The following is a 24,525-nucleotide window of genomic DNA, read 5'->3' as shown; positions in this document are numbered from 1 at the left end:
TGCAGCAAAGGAAAATGGGAGAAGGAAAAGAGGGAAAAGAGAATAAAAAAGGTGAAAAAAGGTAGAACAGACAGATAGAGCAGATAGAGTTGCAGCCGTTGCAGGTATGTAGAGGGATGGTAATATTTGGCATTATTGCTTGAAACTTTGGTCATTTGGATCGTCTGGGAAGCGAAGAATCATGGAGAACAACAATAAAGTATTTGAATAAATTAAATGCAACTTAGCTTAATCATGAGAAACATAGAGTTTCTTAATTAAGCTTTTCTTTCGATGTTTAGAATGACCAGAGCAGTCAGGATGATTCAGATTCGGATGTAGATGAGGTAGAGCCTAGGCTTAAATACATCAGAATGAAACACGACTTGGAACACATTTTACAAGAGGATGCAGCCAGCTGCATCGCCGTGCATCCCAAGGTGTGAAAAATGCTTTGATAATATTTGAAAGAACTTTTAACCTCGAACGAAGGCCTCAAACATAGAGGTTAGGCTAATTCATTTCGGAGTACAGTCTTTTGCCTTTTTCGCGATTCTTCCTATAGGCGATCCTCTAATCATTCAACTTCTATTTATAATCAAATTTACATCTTTATCAGGCTTTTTACTTATCATTGCTAAAATTTCTGTTCAGTTCTTGTGTCTTGGAACACACTGGGGAATGGTGCATCTCTTGGACCATCAGGGCAATAAGATTAAATCTAAAACTCTGCAAGAGCATTCTGTTGCTGTCAATCAGTTATCGATAGACCAAAAAGGGGATTACATAGCATCGTGCAGTGATGATGGAAAGGTTTATATTTATGGTCTATATAATACTGAGAACAATCATACATTAAGTATGGGTAGACTCATCAAAAGTATTGCCATTGATCCTTGTTATTATAAAACTGGAAGTGGACACAGATTTATAACTGGTTTGTAATAATGTTTTTATATTAAATAGACTAGCTGTGTCTTTTTTGATCCTAATGGTGAGTATCTTTTCAAAGGTGACGATGAATTAGTTTTATATGAAAAGACATTTTTATCTAGAATGAAGTCTACTATACTCTGTAAAGCTGAAGGAGGAGTTAAGTCTATAGCATGGTCGGGTCATTTTGTAGCTTGGGCATCTGATATTGGTGTCAGAGTTTATGATTTAAATGCCAAATGCTCATTGGTTCTCATTACATGGTCTAGATCTGGAGAGTAAGTAATAAAGATCCATAGAATAATTAAAACTATATGAATCATTTTTATAAATTTTGTATAGAGCTTTACCAGAACACTACAGGTGTAATCTAAGATGGTCGAATGACAGAACATTATTAATTGCTTGGGTGGATGTTGTTCGGATCTGTCAAATCAGGAAAAGATCTATGCAGGAAATGGTAAATAGAGATTTACCAGAGTATGTTGTTGATCCTAGTAAGTAACACTTAATCTTTTCAATGTAAAAAAAGTATTCAATACAAATGTAGAATTTCATAATCTGTTTCAGTTTCAACATTTCAAGTAGACTTTTACATATCGGGAATAGCACCATTGCAAAATCAATTAGTATTATTGGGTAGTTTAAAAGAATTGGATGAAGATGGTAAAAGTCAAAGACCAACATTGCATGTAGTTGAACCAAGGTATCAAGATTTTTCTACAATCTGTGCTAATTACTTGACTTTGCGTGGTTATAAAGAATATAGTTGTAATGATTATCATTTGGATTTTTTAAAAGATGAAAACAGATATTTTATTGTTAGTCCAAAAGATATTGTAGTAGCTAGTTTATATGATGCAGATGATAGAATAGAGTGGTTACTTAGTCATAAAAAATTTGAACAAGCTTTAGAAGCAGTTACTCTCAATGTTGGGAAGGACTGCAAAAAGTATACATTATTGAACGTTGGTCGCGTATATTTAGATCATTTATTAGATTGTGGAAAATATGACGAGGCTGGAAAGCTTTGTCTCAAGGTATTAGGAAGGGATAAAAAGTTATGGGAGGAAGAGGTAAGATTCATTAACTGTACTTGAATATATCTCGATTAACATGATATTTTCATCATTATTTTCACAAATATCTTATTAGGTATACAAGTTTGCAAGAGTTCATCAATTGCGTTCAATTTCATCTTATCTTCCAAGAGGTGATATTACCTTAGATCCAATGATTTATGAGATGGTTTTGTATGAATATTTGCAAATGGATCCTGATGGATTTCTTGAACTCGTCAAGGAATGGTCACCAAAATTGTATACAGTGGCAGCTGTAGTAAATGGAGTCTTGGAACACTTAATAATTCATAGTAAAAGTCAGAATGTGTTGAAAGAAGCTCTTGCCATTTTATATATACATGACAAAAAGTATGATAAAGCCTTAGCTCAGTATCTGCAATTGAGGCATAAAGATGTTTTTCAATTAATTCAGAGGTATAATCTTTACACGTCTATTTACAATATGATCGAAAGTTTGATGGACTTGGATGCTGAAAGGGCAATACAATTCTTGTTAGATAAAGATAGTAAAATATCATCTGATATTGTTGTTCAGATGTTAAAGGAAAATCCTCATTATCTCTATATGGTATATAATATGCATGAGTTTTAGCAAATGAATAATTAAATAAGTATATAATTAACATTAGAAATAAATTTATTAGTATTTAGATGCCTTGGATATGAAAGACACAAAAGACTCAAAAGGAAAATATCATGGGTTGTTAGTACAACTGTATGCTGATTATGCCAGAGAAAAACTATTACCACTATTACGTCGCTCCGATAATTATCCTATTCAGCAAACACTTGATATTTGTAGTGAACGAAAATTTTATCCCGAATTGGTTTATTTGCTGGGTAAAATTGGAAATATGTCTGAGGCTTTAGCTTTAATGACGAGAGAATTAAATGATACTGAAAGTGCAATTGCTTTTTGCCAGGAGCATGACGATGAAGAATTGTGGAATGATTTAATTACATATGCTTTGGATAAGCCTAGTATGTATGGTTTAATTCGTTATTATATTTTTAATTTTATTGATAATAAGTAATAATTAAACAATTTAATTCTAGAGGCTATCAAATTTCTTCTTCAAAAAATTGGAACTTATGTAAATCCTAGATTAATGATTCAAAATATAAAACCGGATTTAGAAATTCCAGGCTTGAAACAAGCTTTAGTTAAAATGATGTGTGATTACAATCTTCAAGTATCTGTGCAGGAAGGTTTTAAAAAAATTTTGTCCAATGATTATTTCAATTTGCATGAAAGGCTTGTAAGAAGTCATCAAAAAGGATTATTTATAAATGGTATAGTTGATCTTCTATCATTTTTCGATAGTAGGTGATTTGAACATTATTAAATTTTATATTTTAGATGATTATAAGTGCGGCGCATGCGATAGAAAAATTATTATGAGAGGTAAGCGTAAATACTTAGATGAGATATTTATTAACTAAATTCATGAAACTTCCTATTCTTTCAGAACCAAAGGATTTGGTAGTCTTTTATTGTAAGCACTCATTTCACCAGGATTGCTTAAAAGTTAAATTAATAGTCAGTATTAATTTCTTATGCTTTATTAATTAAACTAACACGAAAGTAACTGTTTATCATGCTTTCTTTTTTAGAAAAACTGTGTTATATGCAACTCACAAAAGGATGTGTCGCCTGGTAGAAAATGATACAGGTAAGAATATTAATATGTGAAAAATAAATTACTAATTTTCTGTGTCGCTACATTGTGTACAAGATCCCAAAAAGTCACATTTGTCATGTTCGTGGAATGAAAAACTGTCAAATGACTTTTCTTCTTTTTCATATAAAAATATTGCTTCTAAATTGTCCGGATTTTTAACAAAAACTTTAAAATGCTGAATTGTAAAATCTAGGATGTTAACTGGTTTAACTATAGTGTAAAATAGTTTTAGATAAAAATGAGAAAACTGTTTGAAAACAAATAAATATTTTATAATAATAATTGCTTACCCACTAGCAACGTTTGAATGTAATCTGCAATTAGTTGTTTAATCTCTGGATGAGAAAGTAAATAGTTCCGCAACTCGTTCTTTTTACATGACTGCAATATATATCAAGTTAAGATATACTAAAATAAATTTTTAATATGGCTGAATACTTGTAGTTTATTTCTTGTTTTTACTTTCATATCCAAGTACTTTGACATCATTTCTAAATCGTCCATCCAGCAATGTTTTAACGGAATTGAAAAAATCGTCTTTTTATAAATTTTCAATGGATTTATAAGAGGATTAATGTGTATAAAATAGGAGGTATCTGACCATTCATGTTTTAATATTCTTCCACTTTCTGTTAAAAATGTTGTCATCTTTTGTTTTATCTCAGAATTATTATACAATATTCTTTCTATTTTGTATACCGGTAATAAGAATGTAATAAATTTCATCATTTTTGCAGGTGAACAGAGCTATTACCAAATCAAATACTAAGATTTATATTATTTATAGATAAAAAATAAAACATTAATTAATTATTTTCTCACGTAATCACAAAGTTTAACTTCTCCATCAATTGTGATATAATTCAGACTTAATTTTCCATTAAAATTGGTAATTGCCAAATATCTAAGTAAAAATAGATTAGCAGCTTCGCTTGTTGGATTAACATTGCATTCTATATCTTTGGTTTGCTCAGTTTTATCACATGGGCAGGAACTTACAGCTTTTACGTGATAAAATTTGTTCCCCAATCCTATGTGTAAGATTTTTTCATTCAGATTGCCATCTTCCGAAATGAATCTGCAAGATTTGATAGATTATTGAAATAATATTGACCGATATAAAATAATTCATTGCGTGTATATTTCGATTAACTCTCTTCTCTTTTCATCCAAACAGTGCAATTTTTCTGTAATGGAACCAATGACGCTTGATCCACCGACGAAATTATCGAAATTCATGGAAGACTGTGCGTTTATGAGAAACTCGTAACTCTCAGGACCAAAACTTTCAATGGACATCGAATAACGACCGATTGGCTTTGTACTTTTTGAAGATTCATCGCTCAGACTGATCAGCAAAACTTCTCTGAAGCAAATCGATTCTCTTTTCGCGTCATCTAAGCAGATTACAATTGAAAAATTGTTCCATTGTACTATCACATTGGAGTGCCAGGAGTGTAAATAATTAATTACATTATGCTTAAAAGCATTTTTATACGGAAAGTAATTATAAGAATAATTTATACATTAATATGAGCAATCATTGCAGATTATTCTAAAGAGCAGTTTAATATTTTATAAATTATTTATGCAAACAATTGATTATCCCTTTATTAATGATGATAATTTTTAAAGATTTTATTAAGAATTATTTCACAAAGTATAATCAATTGTTTTAGCTATTTCTTACCTTAGACGCGTTGATCGTGCCATCATTATTGTAAACAATATAAATACGATCATGTTCCAAGAGTTCATAATTGTATTATACAAAAAATGTTTCTAGTATTCAATAGAGCGCTTGGGCATGTTTTAAAAGCAACGCAAAAAACTCTTGTTATTTGCTTTGCTCCCTTAAATATTTTTTTAATTACATTCCACATGAAGATAGGTTTAATATATATAATAACATAATAAGGAGACGATGCTAAGATTTAAAGTGTCATGAAGATAGGCGAGCTGTGATTTTTATATGTATACAGTAAAATTGTAGCGTGGCATTTTCAGGCTTAAAAATTAATATTTTAATAATCGAATATCAAAGTCTTTATCGAATTTTTTTAATATAAAACAAAGGCAGACATCAATTTTGTAATTAAGTAAATTATTTTAGGTCACCTGCCTTCAAAGCTTTTCTTACAATGCATACATAGAAATATAGACATTTTTTAAATTACGGTATATTTTTGTCTGGTAAATAAGTCAACTTTTTCATGGTTATATTTTATTATCATACCCAAAAAAATCGTTAAGGCCTGTATATTTCTTATTACATACCGGTATATGTGTAATATTAAAAAAGAATATTATATCTATGTATAGCTATCTACATATCATCAACCTTACCTATAGGAAAATCAGAGATCCAATTTTGCAAGTTAAATGACTCTGAGCAACCGTTTTTATTTTTCTTTGACATTTTAAATTAAAAACATTAGCAATTTTACAAGCAAATTTTCACCACTAGTCGTTAAATTTGTTATACTATTTATTTCGCAATTATCTGAAACTGTCAACTTATGTGTCGAGCTTTTTTGCTTATTACATCTTTGAAATAATTCGTTTTATATGGAAGTGGAAATATTTATTTGGTAGCTACTGACAGCAACAAGCGCGACAACAAACAGTTGAATTCCGTCAATAGACAGTGAGACTAGTGAGAGTGATGGTTAAATCGGCGTAATTAATGATATAATACTTATGGTAATTGATAGCAATTGTAAGTTAACAGTAAAAAATGTTATCTAGCTCAAGTTTTTTGGCAAGTAAAAATGTAGCTGAACATGCTTGTGAGCTACCCAGTACATCTGATAGCAATTTACCAAAGTTACCTCCGAACGCTAGGTTTTGTGCTTACTGGAAAAGGAGACTTCAAAAACTAATAATAGTTGCCTCAAAACATCCTTTTACCAGTTTTTACTTTAGAAGTAGATCTGCTATTGCTACCGAAAGGAAAAGACATAGTAAATCTCCTTACTGGTGGTTAATTCATCCTTGTAGCAATTTAAGGTGAGATAAGTGTATTACTTTTTATTTTTCTTTAACTTTTACTTTTCATTTTTCTATAGATACTATTGGGATATATTGATGACAGTTACTCTTCTTTACATTTATATTACTGTTCCATACATAGTAGCTTTCCAAAGAATATCAAAAAGTGCTGGACCAGAATTTTGGTATTTTGTTTACCCAGGCTTTGCAATTTGCCTTATAGATATTCCCCTCAATTTTATCACAGGATATCCTTCACACGACGGTTGTGAAATCATTTTAGAGCCAAAACTTATATTTTGGTAAGTACATTATTATTAATTTAAATCCTTTAAATGAATATGATAAATTTTCTATATAAAGTCATACTTCTAGGGCATATTTTAAAAGCTCTTTTCTACCTGATTTACTTTCATCTATACCATACCCTTCAATTACTTCTGAAAATATTATTATGAAGCCTGGTCCTAATGCTAACTCTTATTTAATTCTATTTGAGTTTTTGCCATTATTAAAAGTGTGGCATATTGGTACATTCAGAAGTTACATTAGGCAAATTAATAAAGTATTATATTTTAAAATAATTTTACTTAATATTTTATCCTGTTTAATATGCAGTCCTCCTTTTTTTTTTTAATCGTTTAGAGCTTTGGAATAACCGATGCTTATGAAGTGACAATATCATTATGTATTTTTACTGCATTAATTTATCATTGGGCAGCCTGTGTAAATCATATTATTCCTTACATAGCAGCACACATAACTCAAACAACCATGAAAGTAAATTATATTAATTTCATCAGCAATGTTTCTGGTAAAAAAAGTAACATGTTATTGTAATTTAGGAATCTCAGGCATATGTGATAGTATCTGGATTATATTTAAAAGAAGACTGGTTAATATATTTGTACAATTTGCATTCTGGTATTAATAACTTCACAGGTTGTAATTTCTTAGAAATAAAAGATACTGGTCCAACAGATAGAATAGCTCGATGCTTATTAATTTTATTAGGACAAAGCTATATGCTGTATCTTGTAGGTAATTAAATAAATTATAGAAAGTAAATGTTCTTTTTACCATACAAATCTTTTTTTTGTTATCAGTGATATTATTGCAATTGGTGGAGTCTTCTGTAGAACCTGAGTTGAAATACCAAGAAATCTTGCATCAAGTTCATGAATATGCAAGAGACAAAAAGCTTCCAAAGCGTCTTAGGGAAAGACTGATCTCTTATTATGAATATAGATTTCAAGGAAGCTACTTTAAAGAACATTTTATCTCTGGAACTTTGTCAAGTGTGTTAACAATGACCTCACATTATTCTGGTTTAATGTAAAACAATTATACAAAACTACTACTGCAGATACATTGAATCAGGAAGCTATGATTTACAGTAGCCGTGGGTTATTAGAAAAGGCAACAATTTTTCATAATTTGCCACGTAGTGTCCTTGGAAATTTTATGGGTATAATTTTTTATATCAATTAATTAAAAATATTAAAGCCTTCTTTGTGAAACTTTATTTTATTTTCAGCTGTACTGACACCTGTAATTTATTTGAAGGATGATGTGATTTACAGAGCAAACTCAAAAGGAGATTGCATGTTTTTTATAGCAAGTGGTACCCTTGCTTTAATTACTTTCTCAGGAATTGAAGTAATTAACATTTCCACCAAAACAAAAAAAAATTATTTTATAATTTAAATAACATTTATTAAGGTTTGCCATTTAGAAGATGGTGGGTATTTTGGTCAGGCAGCATTAATCTATCCAGAGCAAAAACGACTAGAATCTGTTATTGCTACAGATATATGTGAGCTTTTGCATTTCCATTATATCGATTTCAAAAGATTATTTCCTCCTACATCAGTTTTGTATGACAGATTAGAAAAAGCAACTAGCAGCTGGATTAACAAAATTAATGAAATTAATGCACTGAATCTAGGTAGAAGAAGCTCTAATATTAAAAAAGCAAAGTAAAATCAATAAATTTTCATTTTCATCTAAAAAATTGTATTTCTTAATTATAATTGTTTATATATATATTTAGTAAGCTTCTGTTTAATAGTATAAAAATTTTCTATGATTCATATAAAAATTCAATAGGTGTGTTTGAAACATTTTCAATTAATTTAACTGTATCATTATATAAAATAGAATGTATTTTATCAATAGTCTGATTTGCATCAATTACTATCCATTTTTCATCCATTAACTTTTCAAAATTTAAAGATACCTTTTTTTGAAAATCTGTATTTTCAAATTTTTCAACACCCCAATTTTCACGTGAATTAAGATTACTCTCATTGATTTTAAATAAGAAAACAAGGTCAGGACGTGGAAGGCCCCTATCTGACTCTTTGCACCATTTTAAATCTTTATTAGTATTTGCAGCAGTGTAAGCTGCTCCAGAAGCAGCATATCTAAAAGATAAAATGCTCTAGCTACTTCATAAATTGAATATACATTATTTTGCAGCATACCTGTCTAAAACTAGCGTGACACCACTTTTTAAGGTGTTTATTATATCTTCACTGTATTCCCATCTATTTGCTGAGAATAATAAATGAATTGTTTCTGGAGGAAGATGAATATTTTTTGTTAAAAATTTATTGATAATTTCACCAACTACAGTAGATCTATCTGCAAAATATTATATTTCAGATTCTGTAATTTAATTTAGTTAAAAAAAGCTTTAATTACCTGGGAATGAGCGGGTCTTAGCTGGAATGCCATTAGCATTTAAAGCTTCTACAAGTTTCTTAGCTTGGGTTGTTTTACCAGCTCGATCACATCCTTCAAAAACAAGGAGTGCTCCACGTTTAGTACACATTTTAAAACTGAAAGATCGAATGTATGTATGTATGTACATACACTGTATACAAGTCCGGTAGTCGACAATTTACCATGTGCTTTATTTAATGCTGTTCAAGGTCAAGCATGAAGCGTCAATCTCTTAACCTAACTTATCTAACCAATATTAGCCAGACAGCCTGTCAGGCCACGTCCACGTTGTCCCGGTTCCTTACTGCCTAAAAATCTGTAAGTAAAATACAACTTTTTACGTTAGCTATTTTTCTACCTTTCAAAATTTACAAAACAATATATCAAGTGCAATATTTTTTAAAGAATACATATTTGTTAGCAATTTGCTGCAAGCTTCATTTAATGACTGTAATTAAAGTTCTGACGTTCTTGCACCGGTAACAGCTGCTTGATTATATGAGGCATATAATATCATTTTAATAACAATTTTGATCTTATAAGAAGTTCTTATAGTTACAGTATAATTTGTAGTGCAATATAATAATGTTTATTTAGGTTTAAAACAATTTTAACAAGTTGCGTGATAGAGAACGCGAAGGTTTTTATTCAACAACGAATACACGATATGTTTACATTTATTTAAGTTTTTATTAAGGAAACTTTTATTTAAATAGCTTTTATAATTTATTTAGGAAAACCATGAGTGATCTGACATGGAATGAAAAATATAATCTGATCACTAGAAATCTAGCAGAAGTGCTTGGTGATGGGAAATTAAAATCTATTTTAAAAGAACGCGATCTAAAATTATATTGGGGTACAGCAACAACAGGCAAACCTCATATTGGTTATTTTACACCTATGTCCAAGATTGCAGACTTTTTAAGAGCAGGCACTGAAGTAACTATTCTCTTTGCTGATCTACATGCATATTTAGATAACATGAAAGCTCCTTGGAATTTGTTGGATTTACGCACAAAGTACTATGAAGCAATTATAAAAGCTATGTTAAAATCTATTGGGGTTTCTTTGGATAAATTGAAATTTGTTAAAGGGACAGACTATCAGTTATCCAAGTGAGTATTACTATCATTTGTTGCATTATGTGTTATAAAAATGAAATTGTTAAAAAATATATTTTTAGGGAATATACATTAGATGTATATAGACTAAGTTCTTTAGTAACTGAGCACGATGCAAAGAAAGCTGGTGCTGAAGTAGTGAAACAAATTCAAAATCCATTATTAGCTGGACTATTATATCCTGGATTGCAAGCATTGGATGAGGTATACCTAAAAGTAGATGCACAATTTGGTGGAGTTGATCAAAGAAAAATTTTTACATTCTCAGAGAAATATTTACCTGTCTTAGGTCATGAGAAAAGAGTTCATTTAATGAATTCTATGAGTATGTAAACTTTTTATATCTTTTATAAAAAATGCAATTTAATCTTTTATTTAGTTTACTCTTTATATTAAAAATTTTCAGTTCCTGGATTAGCTGGCTCTAAAATGTCTTCTTCTATGGAAGATTCTAAAATTGAACTATTAGATGATGCAGCAACTGTTAAAAAGAAGCTGAAAAAGGCTTTCTGTGAGCCAGGCAATATTGTCGATAATGGCATACTGGCATTTACAAAGCATGTTATATTTCCATTGTTCCAAGATGGAGAAAAATTCAATATTATTCGAACAGATGAATTTGGTGGGAATGTAACATTTTCCACCTATGAAGATTTGGAAATTGCATATCAAAAAGAAGAAATACACCCTGGTGATCTAAAGAGTGCTGTTGAGGTATACATAAATAGACTTTTGGAGCCTATTAGAAAGGAATTTCAAACCAATGCAGCATTAAAAGGTCTTGCAAGCAAAGCATACCCTCCTGAACAGCAGAACAGTAAGAAAGAAATTAGGATTTATATAAAATTGAAATTAATGCTTTTATTCTTAAACTTTAATAAATTCTTATTTATAGATGAATCGTCTGCAATAGTTCCATCTAGACTAAACATCAGAGTTGGCAAAATTGTCCATGTTGAAAGACATCCAAATGCAGATTCCTTATATGTGGAAAAAATTGATTTGGCTGAGCCTAGTGGTCCAAGAACAATTGTTAGTGGATTGGTAAATTATGTGCCCATTGAAGAAATGCAAAATAGATTAGTTCTTGTACTTGCCAATTTGAAAGCAGCTAATCTCAGAGGAGTTCCCTCTCATGGAATGGTACTTTGTGCTTCAGTGTAAGTTTGCACAAGTTGAACAATTTTATGAAAAAAATAAAGAAAGATATCATATTTTAAATTTATATTAGTGATGAACCAGAGAAAAGGGTAGAGCCCTTACGGCCTCCCCCGAATAGCCAACCTGGGCAACGCGTATTTATCGATAATTACGAAGATGGACAGCCAGATGAAGTTCTTAATCCAAAGAAAAAAGTCTGGGAAAAATTACAAGTAAATATTTTCTTCATTTATGTAAATCTTACTTCGGTATTAATCTTGTTTTATAATTTAGGTGGACTTGATCGTTAATGATTCAGGAGTAGCAACTTGGGCAGGAAATAATTTATTTGTAGAAGGCGGTGAATTAATCAAAGCAGACTCACTTAAAAATGTTCCCATTAAATAAAGCATTTTCAAAGTCATGCTCTTTTTTATTGTGGATAGCATTTTTAAATTAAAATGAGTCACGTTGGACGGTATCTTACATTTAATACTATCAACTTTTACACCACACATTTTAAACAGCAATCCATATGTATGAAGAAAAAAGAAAAACATACCGAAAGTGCAGAAAATGTAAAAGTACAGCCTAAAACGGACAAATCTAATGTAATACGCAAAGCTTTAATAAAAAATTCTAAATTAAATATTTTCATCTGATTATCAATATCACAATGGTCTTATTCACACATGAAAATTTAAAAAACATAAAATTTAACAATAATTAATTTTATTTAGTCAAAATGATTTACATACAGAATTTGTCTGATTCCTGGATTTTGGCACTCGATGTATTAGCTCAAGCATTTATTTTAACATAAAAATAAGCTTGACAAATTGAAGTGGGATAACGAAAATTTGAAATGTTGTTTGTATATTGAATACTAAGATTACTTACACTATTAAAAATATCTTTTAAATTGTATTCAATTTAGTGATTTTGAATAGATAAGAAATTTTGTGCGTCTCGTAATATAAGTTAAAAGCTTAACTTTTAAATGCAAACGAAATCTCTCGAAGCTGTTTAAGATCTCTCTCGTATAAATATACACGTTGAATCTCAAAAAATATAATCTGTAATAGTCTTGTAGACTTTTACGCTCTTTATTATATACATTCTATAAATTTTTCATTTACAAATAAGAGAAAATTATAGAAAAATAATATTTAAGCATGTGAAATTCGGAACGAAAATATTAAATAGTACTAAGGGTTTGACTAGCTGGAACCACTTTTAAGTCACTAATAAATGTTATTGTTTTAAAAAGTAGATGCGAACTCTTTTGTTGAATAAAATAAATTGATTAACACTGCTTTAAAATTTGGAAAAAAAGCTGAAGTTTGATTTGATTGTACAGAGAGAGCAAGAATTAAGATCAGAAAGCAATTCTCTATAATATAAATCTATTATATACATAATAGAAAATGAGAACAAAACTGAATAAAAACGAAGTATATGCATAATGTAAAATATTTTAAGATACATTAAAAATGAACTAAGATAAATAGAAATTCATTTATGCAGTGTTTAACGGAACGATCCTTCGATAACATTGAGCAATTAATGAAGGATGTATCAATGAAATAGAAGTACCAAATAAGAAATATTAAGAAAATTTGACTAGTGGTAGAGCTTCAATCAAATTCCTCTTGTTCGGAAGACTGGGTTACGGGTAGCGGAGAAGGTATGATAAGCTCTGTCTCTTCAACTTCTTCTTCCGCAAGTAGAAAGTCTTCTCCCTCCTGAACCTCCTCTTCACGTGCAGGCTCTGGTGGTGCCAGAACATCTTGACCATGTTGTTTCAAATGATCTTTTAACGCAAAAGCTCTACCATAAGATGCTCCGCAAATGTAGCAACTAAACTTTAAGTTGTTATCTTTCTTGTGAGTCTGTATGTGAGCACGTGCAGCATACAAAGAAGCGAAAGGCCTTGAACATTCGGTACAACGGAACGGTTTTGTATGGCTATTTTTGTGTCCAGCTAGTTGAACTCTAGTTTTAAATGTTTTCGGGCAATAAGGACACGTATACGCACGTTCCTCCCCATGAGTTAATAAATGATGATTATAAACTGACGATGCTTTAAATCTTTTTCCGCAATGCTGACATCCGTAAGGTCTTACTCCTGTATGCGTTCTCATGTGAAGAGTCAAGCAGTAAGTAACTCGAAACGTTTTTCCACAAACCTAAATGAAATAAGATCAATGCATCGAATAATAAACTTAATGAATAAAGAAAAGTTATTTTGTTTACTTCACATGCGTGAGGCTTCTCTCCCGTATGTATTCGCTCATGCTTGACCTTTTCGTGGGGTCTAGTAAACCTTCTATTGCAGTGTTGACACTGATAAGGCTTTTGATTGTTGATCTGCGTTTCATTTGAGTCAACTGAAGATTCAACAGTCGGCGGAGTGGGCGAGTGTGATTGAGTAAGTTCCGTGTGCACTGCTGCATGCATCGCTAAACTGTCCGCAGAATCGAATTTTCTATTACAAATCGTACAAGTCACGGAATCTCCAGTATGCAAAGCCATATGCGCATGTCTATACGATTCTGATAAGGTTTTCCCTGAAAATTATAACTTTTAATAAAAATTAATTCAGAACTTTTTTATACGCATCAATTTTACATGTTTGTTATTGTTTTTGTACTTAATTTAAATTCGCTTCATTAATTTAATATTGTAAATAAAATAAACTTTCGATAAGAGCACAAATTGTTAAAAAATATTAACATATTTTTGTAATAGTTTATTTTCAAAGCTTGATTTTGTGTAAAATTGTTACGTTTCGTAAATCTGAGCGCTTTTCACGAGAGGCAATTGGATTAGGATTAGCTATAGTTGGGTATATAGGCATTGATCATATTCAATTATTACTAATCCCAATCCGATTGCTTTTCGCGAAAAGCGCCCTGGTATTAAAGTTTCGTAGATTTCGCTACAATTACCACATTCAAGACACGTAAAAGTTTTACTGGGTGTCCCTTCAGGTGCATCCACATGCCTTGCCCTAACTGGAGCATGCATCCTTGAATGCAAACGCAAACTTTTGTGAGAACCAAATTCAGTCCCGCAGATATCACACACGAACATCTTCTTCGCTGGATCTAGGTCAGTTTCATGGACCTTTGAGTGAAGATAAAGTGCTTTTGCGGTAGGAAATGTTTGATCACAATGTTCACATCGATTGTTACCGTTTAAGCACGAATGAACTCGAAAATTGACCAATTTTGAAAACTGCTCGAGACATTGATTACACTTATACATCCGTAATGGCATGGATGCTGCCTTCTTATTCCTCACCTAAAAAAGTTTTCATTAATTTGTACTTAAGCAATTGACACTTGTTTGAAATAATTATAGGGCATATCGTTTAAATGTAAAATTTTTACCTTAACCCCCTCTGCATTGGAGAAAAACTTTTCAATCATAGGAGACTTGGCTGTTTGTATGCTAGACTGAGCATTCCTATCCCAAAATCTCTCTATTTGTACTACTTTTCTTGTATAGAGTCTCCCTTCACTATCTACGCATTCTTCAGTACGTAGAGTATTCATAGTTTGACGTTGTCTCCCAGGAATTAAATTTTCCGACTCCTGGACAACATCAGTCACTGGATCAGCTGGGGTAATCGTTGCAAAATCATCTAACTGCTGAGCAACCATTTCTAGCACAACTTCCTGGCCATCATGATATTCTTTTATGTGTTCCAAGACAGAATTAAAACTCATTCCACATGTACTACAACTATAAAGAGCTTCTGATTCCATCTAAGAAAAAAAAGATTAATATTTAAAACAGGTAATCAAATATTTTTTAAACAATTTGTATAAAAAAAAAAAAAAAAAAAAAAAAAAAAATACAATACCTCATCTTCTTTTACCTCACATAGTTCCTGTTTAACTTCTAATAGTGCTGCTTCATCTAGCTCCTCAACATTGTTTATGTCATCCATTTGTATCAACTCTCCCTCTGTGCCTTCTAAAAGATGTGTAGTGTCTGGTAAAATAGTGATCATATTTTTATCATCTGCTCTGCCACCCTTGGCAGGTATACTGATCCTAGCCATAGGTTTCTCTTCTTCCTCACTCATTATGCTTTCTAATTTCTGGCCCATGCTTATAGAATTGTGTACCATTTGAGACCCCTCAACATCCATTTTCTCTATGACTTTAATTTCTCCTGATGTTTTTAACAAAGACATGTTTGTTATAATGTACTTATTTGCAAAATAGAGTTTCACTACATACCATTTTCATCAACTTGAATAGTTTGTGGACCACCAACTATCATGATTCCATTGTCATCTACAGTAGCTAGGAAGCTTTGATCAATATGATCAATTTGATCCATTTGGTCCTAAAAATAAATAAAAGGAACAAATATACTGGCGAATGATTAAATATATTCAGGCAAATTGAACCTACCATTAAAGTTTTTGAGTTTATCTTAGGCTTTCGTTCCTTCTTCAATTCAGCTTCAGCTTCTTCTTGATCATCTGACTCTGGATCTTGACCGCACTGATCTAAATGTTTAATCAGAGCCATCACAGATTCTGATCGTTTTGAACAGCCAGGACAAAAGAGATTGTCCGTGATGCTGAGTATATGATATTTCAAAGATTGCAAATTGCTAAAAGTCTCATCACAGCACATGGGACAAGCCAGACTCAAGGAGCCCATTCTTCCCAGTTTGCAGTAGCAGGCAGTGGGAAACCTTGAGTAAACCTAACCCCACCTTAAGCGTTGCGTGCGTTAACCTAGGCGTTCTAGCCTAATCTTAATGATAAATTTAACAAGGGCCGGCTTTACAGATCTAACCTGACATAAAAAAACTGGAAAATCACGCAAAAAATTTTGTAATCTTGTTGATTGGTAAAAGGAGTCTCATAACGTCATCCTCGAGAAAATCAGGTTATTGTCACATGCGAATACTGATCTTCTTTTAGCTTCGGCTCCATAATTTTCCTTTTACTTTTTTGTTACTTTTGAATTTCAACTCTTGTATACCTATCACCGGTGTCTCATAAGAGCAAACAAATCCCAATAGAGACAAACTTCAGCGCAAACAAATGTATGAAGCACAACAATCATGAAGTTAGGGAAATGATAAGCGAATTGTAAAGCCGGCCATCTTATATCCCAATCGCTACGCCACTAACCAAGTCAAAACTTGCATATTCAAACTCCTTTAATATCACAGTCCTATTTTTTTTTCAACTTCTCCTTATTTTCCTATTTAATCATTTTTCGTAAATTTATTCAGTAATACTTACGTGATAAGCCGTACCTTCGTCTCCACGAAATTATTCTTGAGCTTTTTAATTTTGCTGGAGCGCTTTACTTCAAATGTCTATGTCTGAAGAAATTTTAGATGCTCAATTGACAAAAGACGCGCGATCGTTTTCAACTAGACTAGATAGAGAGCCTACCTTCATCTTCATACAGAGTGTCAATTTAAAAACGTACCACCTTCCATATTTTACTCATTTCTATGAAAAATCTTGATCATTGTTTTCACTCTCCTAAAGGGTTCATGCAATTTAATAGAAAATCGCGTTAAAAAATGTTCCTTTCGAAAATAAAACCGATGTGATTATGCAAATTTTCATATTTTCTTTAAGAATTGAAATATTGAAGGTGGTGTGTTTTAAAATCGACACACTGTATAAGTACTTACGTTTCATATATATATATATATATATATATATTTGTAAGAATTGGTTTTATTTACATAATATTAACTATTCACATATAAGATACTGTGATACAGTGTTTTTACAACATGGAAGAATTCTTTATACAATTTTGACCTGATTTTTTAGAAATTCTTGTGATAAGACTTTGGATAAAATAAATTGTCACATTATTTGACTGATTTTGTTGCCATTGATGTAAGTAACCTTTATAAATATTCTAACAAAATTAAGAAAAATCATCTTAAGAATTGTTTGAAAAAATATACATTCACTAACAAATTGATATAATTTTTTATAATTCTGTCTATGTAGATGTGCTAATTTAACTTTTTTTGTGATAATAAATTATTCATCATGTGTGCTTTTATAATCTCTTTTGTTTATCTTATAAATCATAAATTTATAAATATAATTAATAAAATTTGTTTATTTTACTAAATACAATTGAATAGGCATTTCAATTTGATTAAATAATAAATATAATTAGTTTTAATGATGACAAGGAATGAAAGTTGTGACAATTTATTCAACATGCTCATGTTCAGCATTACTTTCTCTCCAAGTATTTTGTATGAGCTCTACAAATTGCTGCCACCATCTACTTTTTGATGTAAAATACAACATGCAAGCAGAGATAAATACCCAAGACAAGACTAAGCAGCAGTCTGTTTCGTTTGAAGGGACACTAGACACTGGTCCACTAAAATCAGCTGAAGTGACATACAAAGATCCATTTGCTTTAAGATTGGTTAATGTAAGAATAAATTTGGCAAATGACTTCAACGTATACACCGTTCCATTGAATTTTGCCACTGGCCTGCCATTGTGTACAAGCATTAAAGTGGGCACACCGACAATACCATATTGTGCATTGAAACTAGAGAAAAAATGTTATTACTTTGACTGATTCAAAAGGCTTTTAAAGAATAAAAACAAGTTTTAAGTCACCTTTGGTATTTAATTGCATCAATAGCAACTGCTTTGATATGCGGAAATGATCTTGGCAAAGCATTAAAATGCGGTGCTGCTTGACTACTAAAAATGCACCATCGTGCATAAAATAAAACTAGCACACATGTTGCTGGTGTCTGTTTCCCCTCCTTTTCATTTCTTGTTCTATTGGATGGTCCAGGATCCAGTATAAGAAGCTCCATCAACCTTGTAGCATTAACAAGCTAAAAAGATTTAGTACAAAATTATATTTACAACTAAATTATCAAGCTTATTTATATGGGATACACACTTCAACAGGGCCATAGACTTTGTCTTTAAGGCAATTTACAATGGTAACATTGCCAAAAGTGGAATTGGGCAGATTTAATTTTTCTAGGTTATTGTAAAAACTAGTTGAATTGTAACTATTTTGCTGGTTTATACAAATATCAGATCTCTGTGGTGAATAAAATGAGTTTTCAGGAAGAGTTTGGATACTGCTTTCTTTTAGATGGCATAAACAGCAAATAAAATGAGCTGGAAATAATAAATAAGTATATAAATATTATATATAAACTAGTAGATTTGAAAAAACAATGATTACCACTAAATAATAACTGAAATAAAATTAAATTTTTCTCAAGGAACATCGTACGCTTGCAACATAACCTTGAAAATGGTTAATAACACTAACAATGACGATGATAGCAAGCAAATGTCATTTTATTACTATCTTTCTTTCCTCCCTCCCTTCCCCAGTGCAGTCTAGTGGAAGGAGAAATCATTGGATTCATTGGTGGTTGGTAAAGTAGTGGTTTCTTTTGTCGACTGGGGGTAATAAACATCTTTGTTATTTTGATATAGTTTTTCATCAGTTCATTTCAGGTGAGGAACTGAAGAGTTCTATAATTCCTATCTTTCTGCAATAATAGTTGTCTCGAGTGATGATGTAGGGACTGGGTTATTAATAATAAGGTATAGATAGAGGATAGAAGCTTTAGGGTTCTCTGAATAGAATCAATGAGATTCTACACACATCCAATGACTGTAATATCTAATACTTACGGATTTAAACGAAAATTTGCTAAGGAGTAAAGTAGCAGCTATTAGTCATTTGTGAATTCTAGTATGAAAAATTATTTTTACAAAATCAATGAAAATTAACCTAATTACATTTTGAACGTTGTTGGTAAGCAAATGGCTAACGCTTATAGGTAAGTAATAGAGCTTTTTTCATGCTCTGTTATGTTAGCCCAACAGCTAATATGGAGTATTTGGACGCGAGATACGTCATTGTATGATCATTTTAATGTTGTAAAGAATCGAATTTTTTATTTGCCGGTAGTTTTTTTACTGTTAGCAACGCTCATCCACAATAATTCTCGTGAGATTTACAGACCGGCCGTAGCTCGTGAATAATTTAATATCGAGTCCATAAGCACGTCGATGTCACCGCCTGATAATTCTTAGCAAGGTAACGTAGTCGTGCTCGTGCTCAACGCTCGTTTTCATTAAAATTGAGACACGATCGTTTCCCCCATCGTTTCGAAACAATTGAATCCAACCCAACCTCCAATAGAAATTTTCCAATCGATTGGAATTTTTAAAAACATGCGAAGCCCTCGAAAGTACCTTCGAAGGTCATTATTGAGAAGCAAAAAGAAGTTTAAAAAGCACAAATTTATCCTTTAATCTAGGCGGATAGAAGGCAAAAGCTAGCGATAAAATATAAATTTTTTACAATTTTTCATCGAACCTGACATTCTTTATTTCAAGTTGATAAATATATATATATATATATATATATATAATAGTCTGAAAAGATGATGAAAGTGTATAACAAAAACGATATCAGAAAAAGTCCTATTATCCTTTTTGGAAATGAAAGGCCATTAAATGTATCTGCCTAGTGCAAACAGTAATACTATTATATAGATATTTTTTAGCCATCTATAAGAAGGAATTTTGAACAACCTTTAATTGTTCATTAAACTTTTAATAAAATAACGAAAATATTATTGCAGCAATCATAGCTTATAGTATAGAAATAAACTGTAACAAGGACTTTATTTTTAGACTGATTTAGTAATTGATTAATCCTACAAAGAATTTCATGCATTGACATTGGGAGGCGCAATAAATAAAAATAGCCTATAAGGATAATATTCTTCAGGTCTATGCGCAATATGATTAAAACGTTGAGATTATCAAATTGCAAGTGGTTTATAGTGAATAGAGGCAGGGTCGCAGGAGGAAGAGAGTTTCCTGGAACAAATATCACGAAGCTATTGATAGTAGTCGAGGTTCGAATACGGCAGCGGCTTGCTCATTGTCATCGAGCTTTATTAATTTACTTGATGGCCGCTCGAGTGACAGATTGTACCTTGTCATATATTTATGCTCGAATAAGACGTAATGACGATCGTGCCACACCGGGAAAAGACTATTAGCGATGAAAAGCGTATTTACGTAATGATGCCACCTGACGAGCAAAACGCAATATCCATTCACAACATTTCGTATTATCTTTCTCATAATACGAACCTCATCACTAATATAATCTCCAAGCACGAGGGAAACCTGGTTTACTCACTTTACTCTCGCAGTACTAAAGACACCATTCAGAAAGAGAAATTATTACTGTCTGTGAAAAAGCTTTATTTACATATTTTATATAAGAGCTTGGTGCTTTTGTTTACAAAAATTGGCGTTTGTTGATAAAGTGCATTTGAGAAAATGATCTGGAAAGAAAGTAAGCTAATCGTTTGCCTCTTGATATACTTGAAATGTAATTAATTATAAGGCAAACTTGCGCCCGGGGCTAAGAAACAGTAAGACCAAAGCGAAGCAGCATCTCTATAGCTGATGGCACGGCATGCGTGCCGTTTTGCGCTGGAATTCGATCGGTGCAGCTGCAGATTGCAGTGCCTAATAACGATTACACTCTCCTTTAAAGCTGCTGCTGTTCGCCATTACGTTCATTCTTACCTCAATTGCCGCCGTTCCTTAAAAACCAATGCAACATAACCTAAAATAGTCTGGTTCTTTTTTCTCTCTCCTGCTCTCCAATTATCTGAAACTTAACGGAACTTTGCGCCCTCTCTGGAAGTTTGTGCAATAATTGATATCTGTAATGTGATTGGTTCTGTGAAGATTCATTGTGAGGGAGATCCCAGAACTATAGAGTTCACTAAAGTCGCGTCCCACGAGTCTCTCGGTAGCAAAACAAATAATTACTCGGAACACATCACGGTGAGCACATTGTGGCAACAGAACGTCACTAAACTAACCTATCTTGACAAAAAATTCGGGGTTCCATGTTACATATCAGGAATATTGAGTTGCTTTATTATCATCCCCTAATTAGTTTTGATAGATTAAAGAGCGAGAGAATTTTTTAACACTGACATTTAACGGTGTGCACAGTAAGGTGTATTTTTATTCTTATATAGGTTATGAAGAAGATTCAAAGGGCCATTATTATTCCTTTCGTTTTCCATTCTCCAATAATTTAACGAGAATCCGAAGTGCTGCACGTGCTCCCTCTCCTCACTCCTCGAATTGTTTTATGAATCGTATTCAATCGAAAATCACTCGAGCCCATAGATCAATCGTGTTCTATTCAATTCTCTCGTGATTGTAATAAATTTCTTTGATTAATTGACATGATGTGTGTGTCAGTTACAAAACTTACCTTGACACGGTTTTTCGGTATATTTGGAAGATTTTGAATGTGTATGTACAAGCAAAGAAGCAATTGATAAGATTTTTGTACGACTAGAAACTCGATAATCTGCGTCATTTCGATGCAAACAGTTTCTGTGTCCGATTCCGATATGTAAACATAGAAAGAAAAGAATGAGAAAGTAGGAGTACATGTATAGATGAATAAAAATAGACATTATTAATTTTTGTACTAAAAACTTTCCTGTATCTCTTTCGTTAGTTCTAAAAGTGTACTTTTCAGAAAGATCTGTCGAAATCTTGAATAGTGCCCTAACTGAACGGGCGCTAGATATCTTCATAAATTATAATCACAAGCGTTTAAAATTTCATTTAACATTTTTTGCATTATAACTTTAATATATTATATTACCATTTAAAGTTTTAAAAAACCACCTTTTTCGATTTATATATATATGTTTACTCTCTTAAGAAAAACCAAGGAGAATTTTAAGAAAAAAAAAAGAGGGTTGCAGGTCAAAATGAAAATTGTTCAAAGTCTAATGAAATAGGTCATCGCTGATTAGCTCGGAGTAACTCGCGTTTTACTTGCTGTACGTGGATAACGATCGGCCACTCCATGTGCTGCTTCATCGTTTTATATACACGCCATTTTACAAAAATTCCACTACACCTTCCAATCTTACATATTTTCCTATATATATAAAATTAAATATAATTTTTTATGCAACGAAACGACGACATAGGATAAACGCTGAGGAATAGGCTACGAAGAAAATAGCAGTAGATTAAAATTAAAAATGATATTCTTCCGGGCTCGATGTTACATCAAGGCTTAATTATTCGACTATGAATTTCCCTTCACGCGATTACTCGGGAGGGTTGAAGTAAACTTTGATATCTCGTAGGTAGCCAATGTCCATGCATGCTTGATCAGACCAGATATCTTTATTTACACTTGGTATCGTGTTACGTGCGCGAGAAGAACCACTTATCTTCCGCACGAGCGTTTGTCATCCATGTCATAGGGCGTCCCTGTTCCTAGGGAAACGGCCATTTTAAAAAGAGAATTCCAAAGATAAATAAAAATAGCAAAAAATCCTCTTTCGTTGTTCCTCAGGAATGTTTATTTTTCAACTTACTGCTTGTCACCACCTGCAAAAGAAAAATTTGCTTTTAAATTGAAAATACTAAATTTCTATACTACTGATTGAAGAAATGAAGATTTGCTTGAATTTGGATATGATTACCGTAAAAGAGAATTGAGAGAGAAGTGAGAGTGCATTGCCCCGTAAACAAATCTGAGGGTTATAGTCCAGGAAGAGAAAGGGACCTGGGTGTATAATTCTGAAGAGAGAAAAAAGCAGCCGGTCGAATCTGGGCCCGGGCTAAATGGGCATTTCGGCAAAGTGAGCAAAAAAAGCTTAGGATTCTGGATGGGAGGTGGAGTGGGGATCGGGGGATGGAGGAGCGGTAAGAAGTTGAGGAGGTTGTCGCGCAAGGTTCGGCGACCGAAGCGCAAAAGGGCCGAAAGGAAAAGGGAGCGAGGAGCGCAGAAATCCTTGCGCGTTCTCCTTCTTGCATCGTCAGGCAGTGCTTTGCGGAAGATCGGATTTGTCAGATACACGACACGAGAGAGGGGGGGGGGTGTGGAGTAGGGGAGAAGGGCTCTTAAGTGGCGGGCCTTACGGATACGGAGGGGCCCGAGCAGCTGTTTTCGGGTGCGATGACACTTGGCGAGGGCCGCCGGCCGCCGGCAGCGTTCAAAAAACTAAACTTCAACAATCTCAATGGGCACGCGCCCCTAAGACCATTCCTAACCTCTTTTTCTCCTTCTTCTTTTTCCTGTTCTTCTTGTCTTTTCTTTACCGTGCTCAAATTCTCGCTTCTTTCTCTTATGCTTCATCCAGGATAATCTTTTCGTACAGTTTTATCTTTTTCTTATTTGTATTCTTACACTATGACTAAAATTCTTTAATATTTTCTCGTATATTTCAAGGATCGGCCGTTCATAACCCTTTTTCTGTTGAGACTGAGATACACACCACCCTGACTGAATCTTGCGGGAACTTCCTGATTGGCCAGCCAATTACAGGCTGACCGGATCTCAATTAGCGCCACCTAACCAATGACTCCAGTACCAGTTTGCAGTGTCTGCATCACTCTGAAGTGAATCGACAGCTTAATCGTTCAGTGCGTTCAGTGGATCGTATCGGGTCCCCGAAAAATCGCCGTTCACCTCTGCATCCACACCTAACCTAAGCTTTATTGCCTTTCCACTGTCCTCACTCGCATTAATTAGCCCCAATTCCCTTCTTGAGCATCCAACAATTCCTCATCGACCCTCGATGTTCGACAAATGTATGCATGGAACCTTTCCTTGCTCTTTCCTACAACCTGCCAACTCTTATTTTTGTATTTGATTTATAACTCTAACTGTAAAAACTTCGTCGCTATAACTTTAATCTTCTCCCTGAAGTTTTTACGTCTTCTCTACAAGAAAAACAACGTTGAGAAGCAATAAAACTTCATGCAAAGTTGAATTTTAA

At 32.6% G+C, this 24,525-nt stretch overlaps 6 protein-coding genes across 10 annotated transcripts; 2 read left to right on the top strand and 4 right to left on the bottom strand.

Moving 5' to 3' along the window:
* The first annotated feature begins 64 nt into the window (after positions 1-64).
* On the top strand, positions 65-4,990 carry lt (vacuolar protein sorting-associated protein light). 2 transcript variants are annotated; one of them, XM_066741748.1, is made up of 13 exons: positions 65-199; positions 282-419; positions 634-916; positions 992-1,190; positions 1,255-1,409; positions 1,483-1,988; positions 2,068-2,562; positions 2,639-2,975; positions 3,051-3,287; positions 3,355-3,399; positions 3,464-3,534; positions 3,609-3,667; positions 4,854-4,990. In XM_066741748.1, the coding sequence occupies exons 1-12, from the start codon at positions 182-184 to the stop codon at positions 3,660-3,662; spliced, it is 2,538 nt and encodes an 845-aa protein (XP_066597845.1). In that variant the 5' UTR covers positions 65-181; the 3' UTR covers positions 3,663-3,667; positions 4,854-4,990. The 2 variants fall into 2 exon arrangements, with proteins under 2 accessions (XP_066597845.1, XP_066597846.1); XM_066741749.1 differs by lacking the exon at positions 65-199 and having other exon boundaries at positions 348-486.
* LOC136782053 (ciliogenesis-associated TTC17-interacting protein) lies at positions 3,612-5,434 on the bottom strand. Its single transcript, XM_066741203.1, has 6 exons — positions 5,367-5,434; positions 4,830-5,195; positions 4,499-4,769; positions 4,139-4,423; positions 3,967-4,057; positions 3,612-3,886 (listed from the first exon to the last, which is right to left on the bottom strand). Exons 1-6 carry the CDS (start codon positions 5,432-5,434, stop codon positions 3,699-3,701), a joined length of 1,269 nt encoding a protein of 422 aa, XP_066597300.1. The 3' UTR covers positions 3,612-3,698.
* TyrRS (Tyrosyl-tRNA synthetase) lies at positions 5,063-12,293 on the top strand. The gene is made up of 14 exons (XM_066741737.1): positions 5,063-6,685; positions 6,745-6,969; positions 7,043-7,232; positions 7,313-7,447; positions 7,513-7,708; positions 8,034-8,135; positions 8,205-8,326; positions 8,390-8,544; positions 10,141-10,512; positions 10,581-10,843; positions 10,925-11,335; positions 11,432-11,678; positions 11,750-11,891; positions 11,953-12,293. The coding sequence occupies exons 1-14, from the start codon at positions 6,414-6,416 to the stop codon at positions 12,064-12,066; spliced, it is 2,946 nt and encodes a 981-aa protein (XP_066597834.1). The 5' UTR covers positions 5,063-6,413; the 3' UTR covers positions 12,067-12,293.
* Positions 8,481-9,701, bottom strand: LOC136782370 (thymidylate kinase). Of its 3 annotated transcripts, none has more exons than XM_066741781.1 (4): positions 9,374-9,684; positions 9,154-9,313; positions 8,907-9,093; positions 8,481-8,574 (listed from the first exon to the last, which is right to left on the bottom strand). In XM_066741781.1, exons 1-4 carry the CDS (start codon positions 9,540-9,542, stop codon positions 8,503-8,505), a joined length of 588 nt encoding a protein of 195 aa, XP_066597878.1. In that variant the 5' UTR covers positions 9,543-9,684; the 3' UTR covers positions 8,481-8,502. The 3 variants fall into 3 exon arrangements, with proteins under 3 accessions (XP_066597878.1, XP_066597877.1, XP_066597876.1); XM_066741780.1 differs by lacking the exon at positions 8,481-8,574 and having other exon boundaries at positions 8,616-9,093; positions 9,374-9,510; positions 9,577-9,701; XM_066741779.1 differs by lacking the exon at positions 8,481-8,574 and having other exon boundaries at positions 8,616-9,093; positions 9,374-9,682.
* Positions 12,294-12,403: 110 nt separating the features above from the next.
* LOC136782356 (zinc finger protein 555-like) lies at positions 12,404-17,237 on the bottom strand. Of its 2 annotated transcripts, none has more exons than XM_066741751.1 (7): positions 16,089-17,237; positions 15,912-16,020; positions 15,530-15,843; positions 15,054-15,431; positions 14,610-14,964; positions 13,915-14,228; positions 12,404-13,847 (listed from the first exon to the last, which is right to left on the bottom strand). In XM_066741751.1, the coding sequence occupies exons 1-7, from the start codon at positions 16,341-16,343 to the stop codon at positions 13,296-13,298; spliced, it is 2,277 nt and encodes a 758-aa protein (XP_066597848.1). In that variant the 5' UTR covers positions 16,344-17,237; the 3' UTR covers positions 12,404-13,295. The 2 variants fall into 2 exon arrangements, with proteins under 2 accessions (XP_066597848.1, XP_066597849.1); XM_066741752.1 differs by having other exon boundaries at positions 15,545-15,843.
* Positions 17,238-17,768: 531 nt separating this feature from the next.
* Positions 17,769-19,033, bottom strand: bug (thioredoxin domain-containing protein bug). Its single transcript, XM_066741773.1, has 4 exons — positions 18,897-19,033; positions 18,603-18,829; positions 18,308-18,534; positions 17,769-18,236 (listed from the first exon to the last, which is right to left on the bottom strand). The coding sequence occupies exons 1-4, from the start codon at positions 18,940-18,942 to the stop codon at positions 17,882-17,884; spliced, it is 855 nt and encodes a 284-aa protein (XP_066597870.1). The 5' UTR covers positions 18,943-19,033; the 3' UTR covers positions 17,769-17,881.
* Positions 19,034-24,525: the final 5,492 nt, after the last annotated feature.

Source organism: Prorops nasuta, unplaced genomic scaffold (genome assembly GCF_024137725.1).
Source record: "Prorops nasuta isolate Cenicafe-Biocafe unplaced genomic scaffold, Cenicafe_Pnas_1.2 PNAS00025, whole genome shotgun sequence".
Taxonomy (NCBI): Eukaryota; Metazoa; Arthropoda; class Insecta; order Hymenoptera; family Bethylidae; genus Prorops; species Prorops nasuta.
The sequence above is the reverse complement of the archived record's forward strand: the minus strand, read 5'-3'. Positions and strand labels throughout refer to the sequence as shown.

Bases quoted from the DNA above. Each gene is read 5' to 3' on its own strand.
- TyrRS (XM_066741737.1), top strand. From the start codon at position 6,414: ATGTTATCTAGCTCAAGTTTTTTGGCAAGTAAAAATGTAGCTGAACAT. The intron at 7,448-7,512 runs GTAAATTATATT...ATTGTAATTTAG, and splicing joins TAACTCAAACAACCATGAAA to GAATCTCAGGCATATGTGAT. The intron at 11,336-11,431 runs GTAAGAAAGAAA...CGTCTGCAATAG, and splicing joins CCCTCCTGAACAGCAGAACA to TTCCATCTAGACTAAACATC.
- LOC136782370 (XM_066741779.1), bottom strand. From the start codon at position 9,542: ATGTACATACATACATACATTCGATCTTTCAGTTTTAAAATGTGTACT. The intron at 9,314-9,373 runs GTAATTAAAGCT...AATATTTTGCAG, and splicing joins TAAGACCCGCTCATTCCCAG to ATAGATCTACTGTAGTTGGT. The intron at 9,094-9,153 runs GTATGCTGCAAA...TTTATCTTTTAG, and splicing joins GTCACGCTAGTTTTAGACAG to ATATGCTGCTTCTGGAGCAG.
- LOC136782356 (XM_066741751.1), bottom strand. From the start codon at position 16,343: ATGGGCTCCTTGAGTCTGGCTTGTCCCATGTGCTGTGATGAGACTTTT. The intron at 16,021-16,088 runs GTAGGTTCAATT...ATTTATTTTTAG, and splicing joins TAAACTCAAAAACTTTAATG to GACCAAATGGATCAAATTGA. The intron at 14,229-14,609 runs GTAATTGTAGCG...TATAATTTTCAG, and splicing joins TTTTACGTGTCTTGAATGTG to GGAAAACCTTATCAGAATCG.
- lt (XM_066741748.1), top strand. The intron at 2,563-2,638 runs GTATATAATATG...TAAATTTATTAG, and splicing joins ATCCTCATTATCTCTATATG to TATTTAGATGCCTTGGATAT. The intron at 2,976-3,050 runs GTATGTATGGTT...ATTTAATTCTAG, and splicing joins ATATGCTTTGGATAAGCCTA to AGGCTATCAAATTTCTTCTT.
- bug (XM_066741773.1), bottom strand. From the start codon at position 18,942: ATGTTCCTTGAGAAAAATTTAATTTTATTTCAGTTATTATTTAGTG. The intron at 18,830-18,896 runs GTAATCATTGTT...TATTATTTCCAG, and splicing joins ATTTCAGTTATTATTTAGTG to CTCATTTTATTTGCTGTTTA. The intron at 18,237-18,307 runs GTGACTTAAAAC...TTTTTTCTCTAG, and splicing joins GATGCAATTAAATACCAAAG to TTTCAATGCACAATATGGTA.
- LOC136782053 (XM_066741203.1), bottom strand. From the start codon at position 5,434: ATGAACTCTTGGAACATGATCGTATTTATATTGTTTACAATAATGATG. The intron at 4,058-4,138 runs GTAAAAACAAGA...TATATATTGCAG, and splicing joins CAAAGTACTTGGATATGAAA to TCATGTAAAAAGAACGAGTT. The intron at 3,887-3,966 runs GTAAGCAATTAT...TTTACACTATAG, and splicing joins CATTCAAACGTTGCTAGTGG to TTAAACCAGTTAACATCCTA.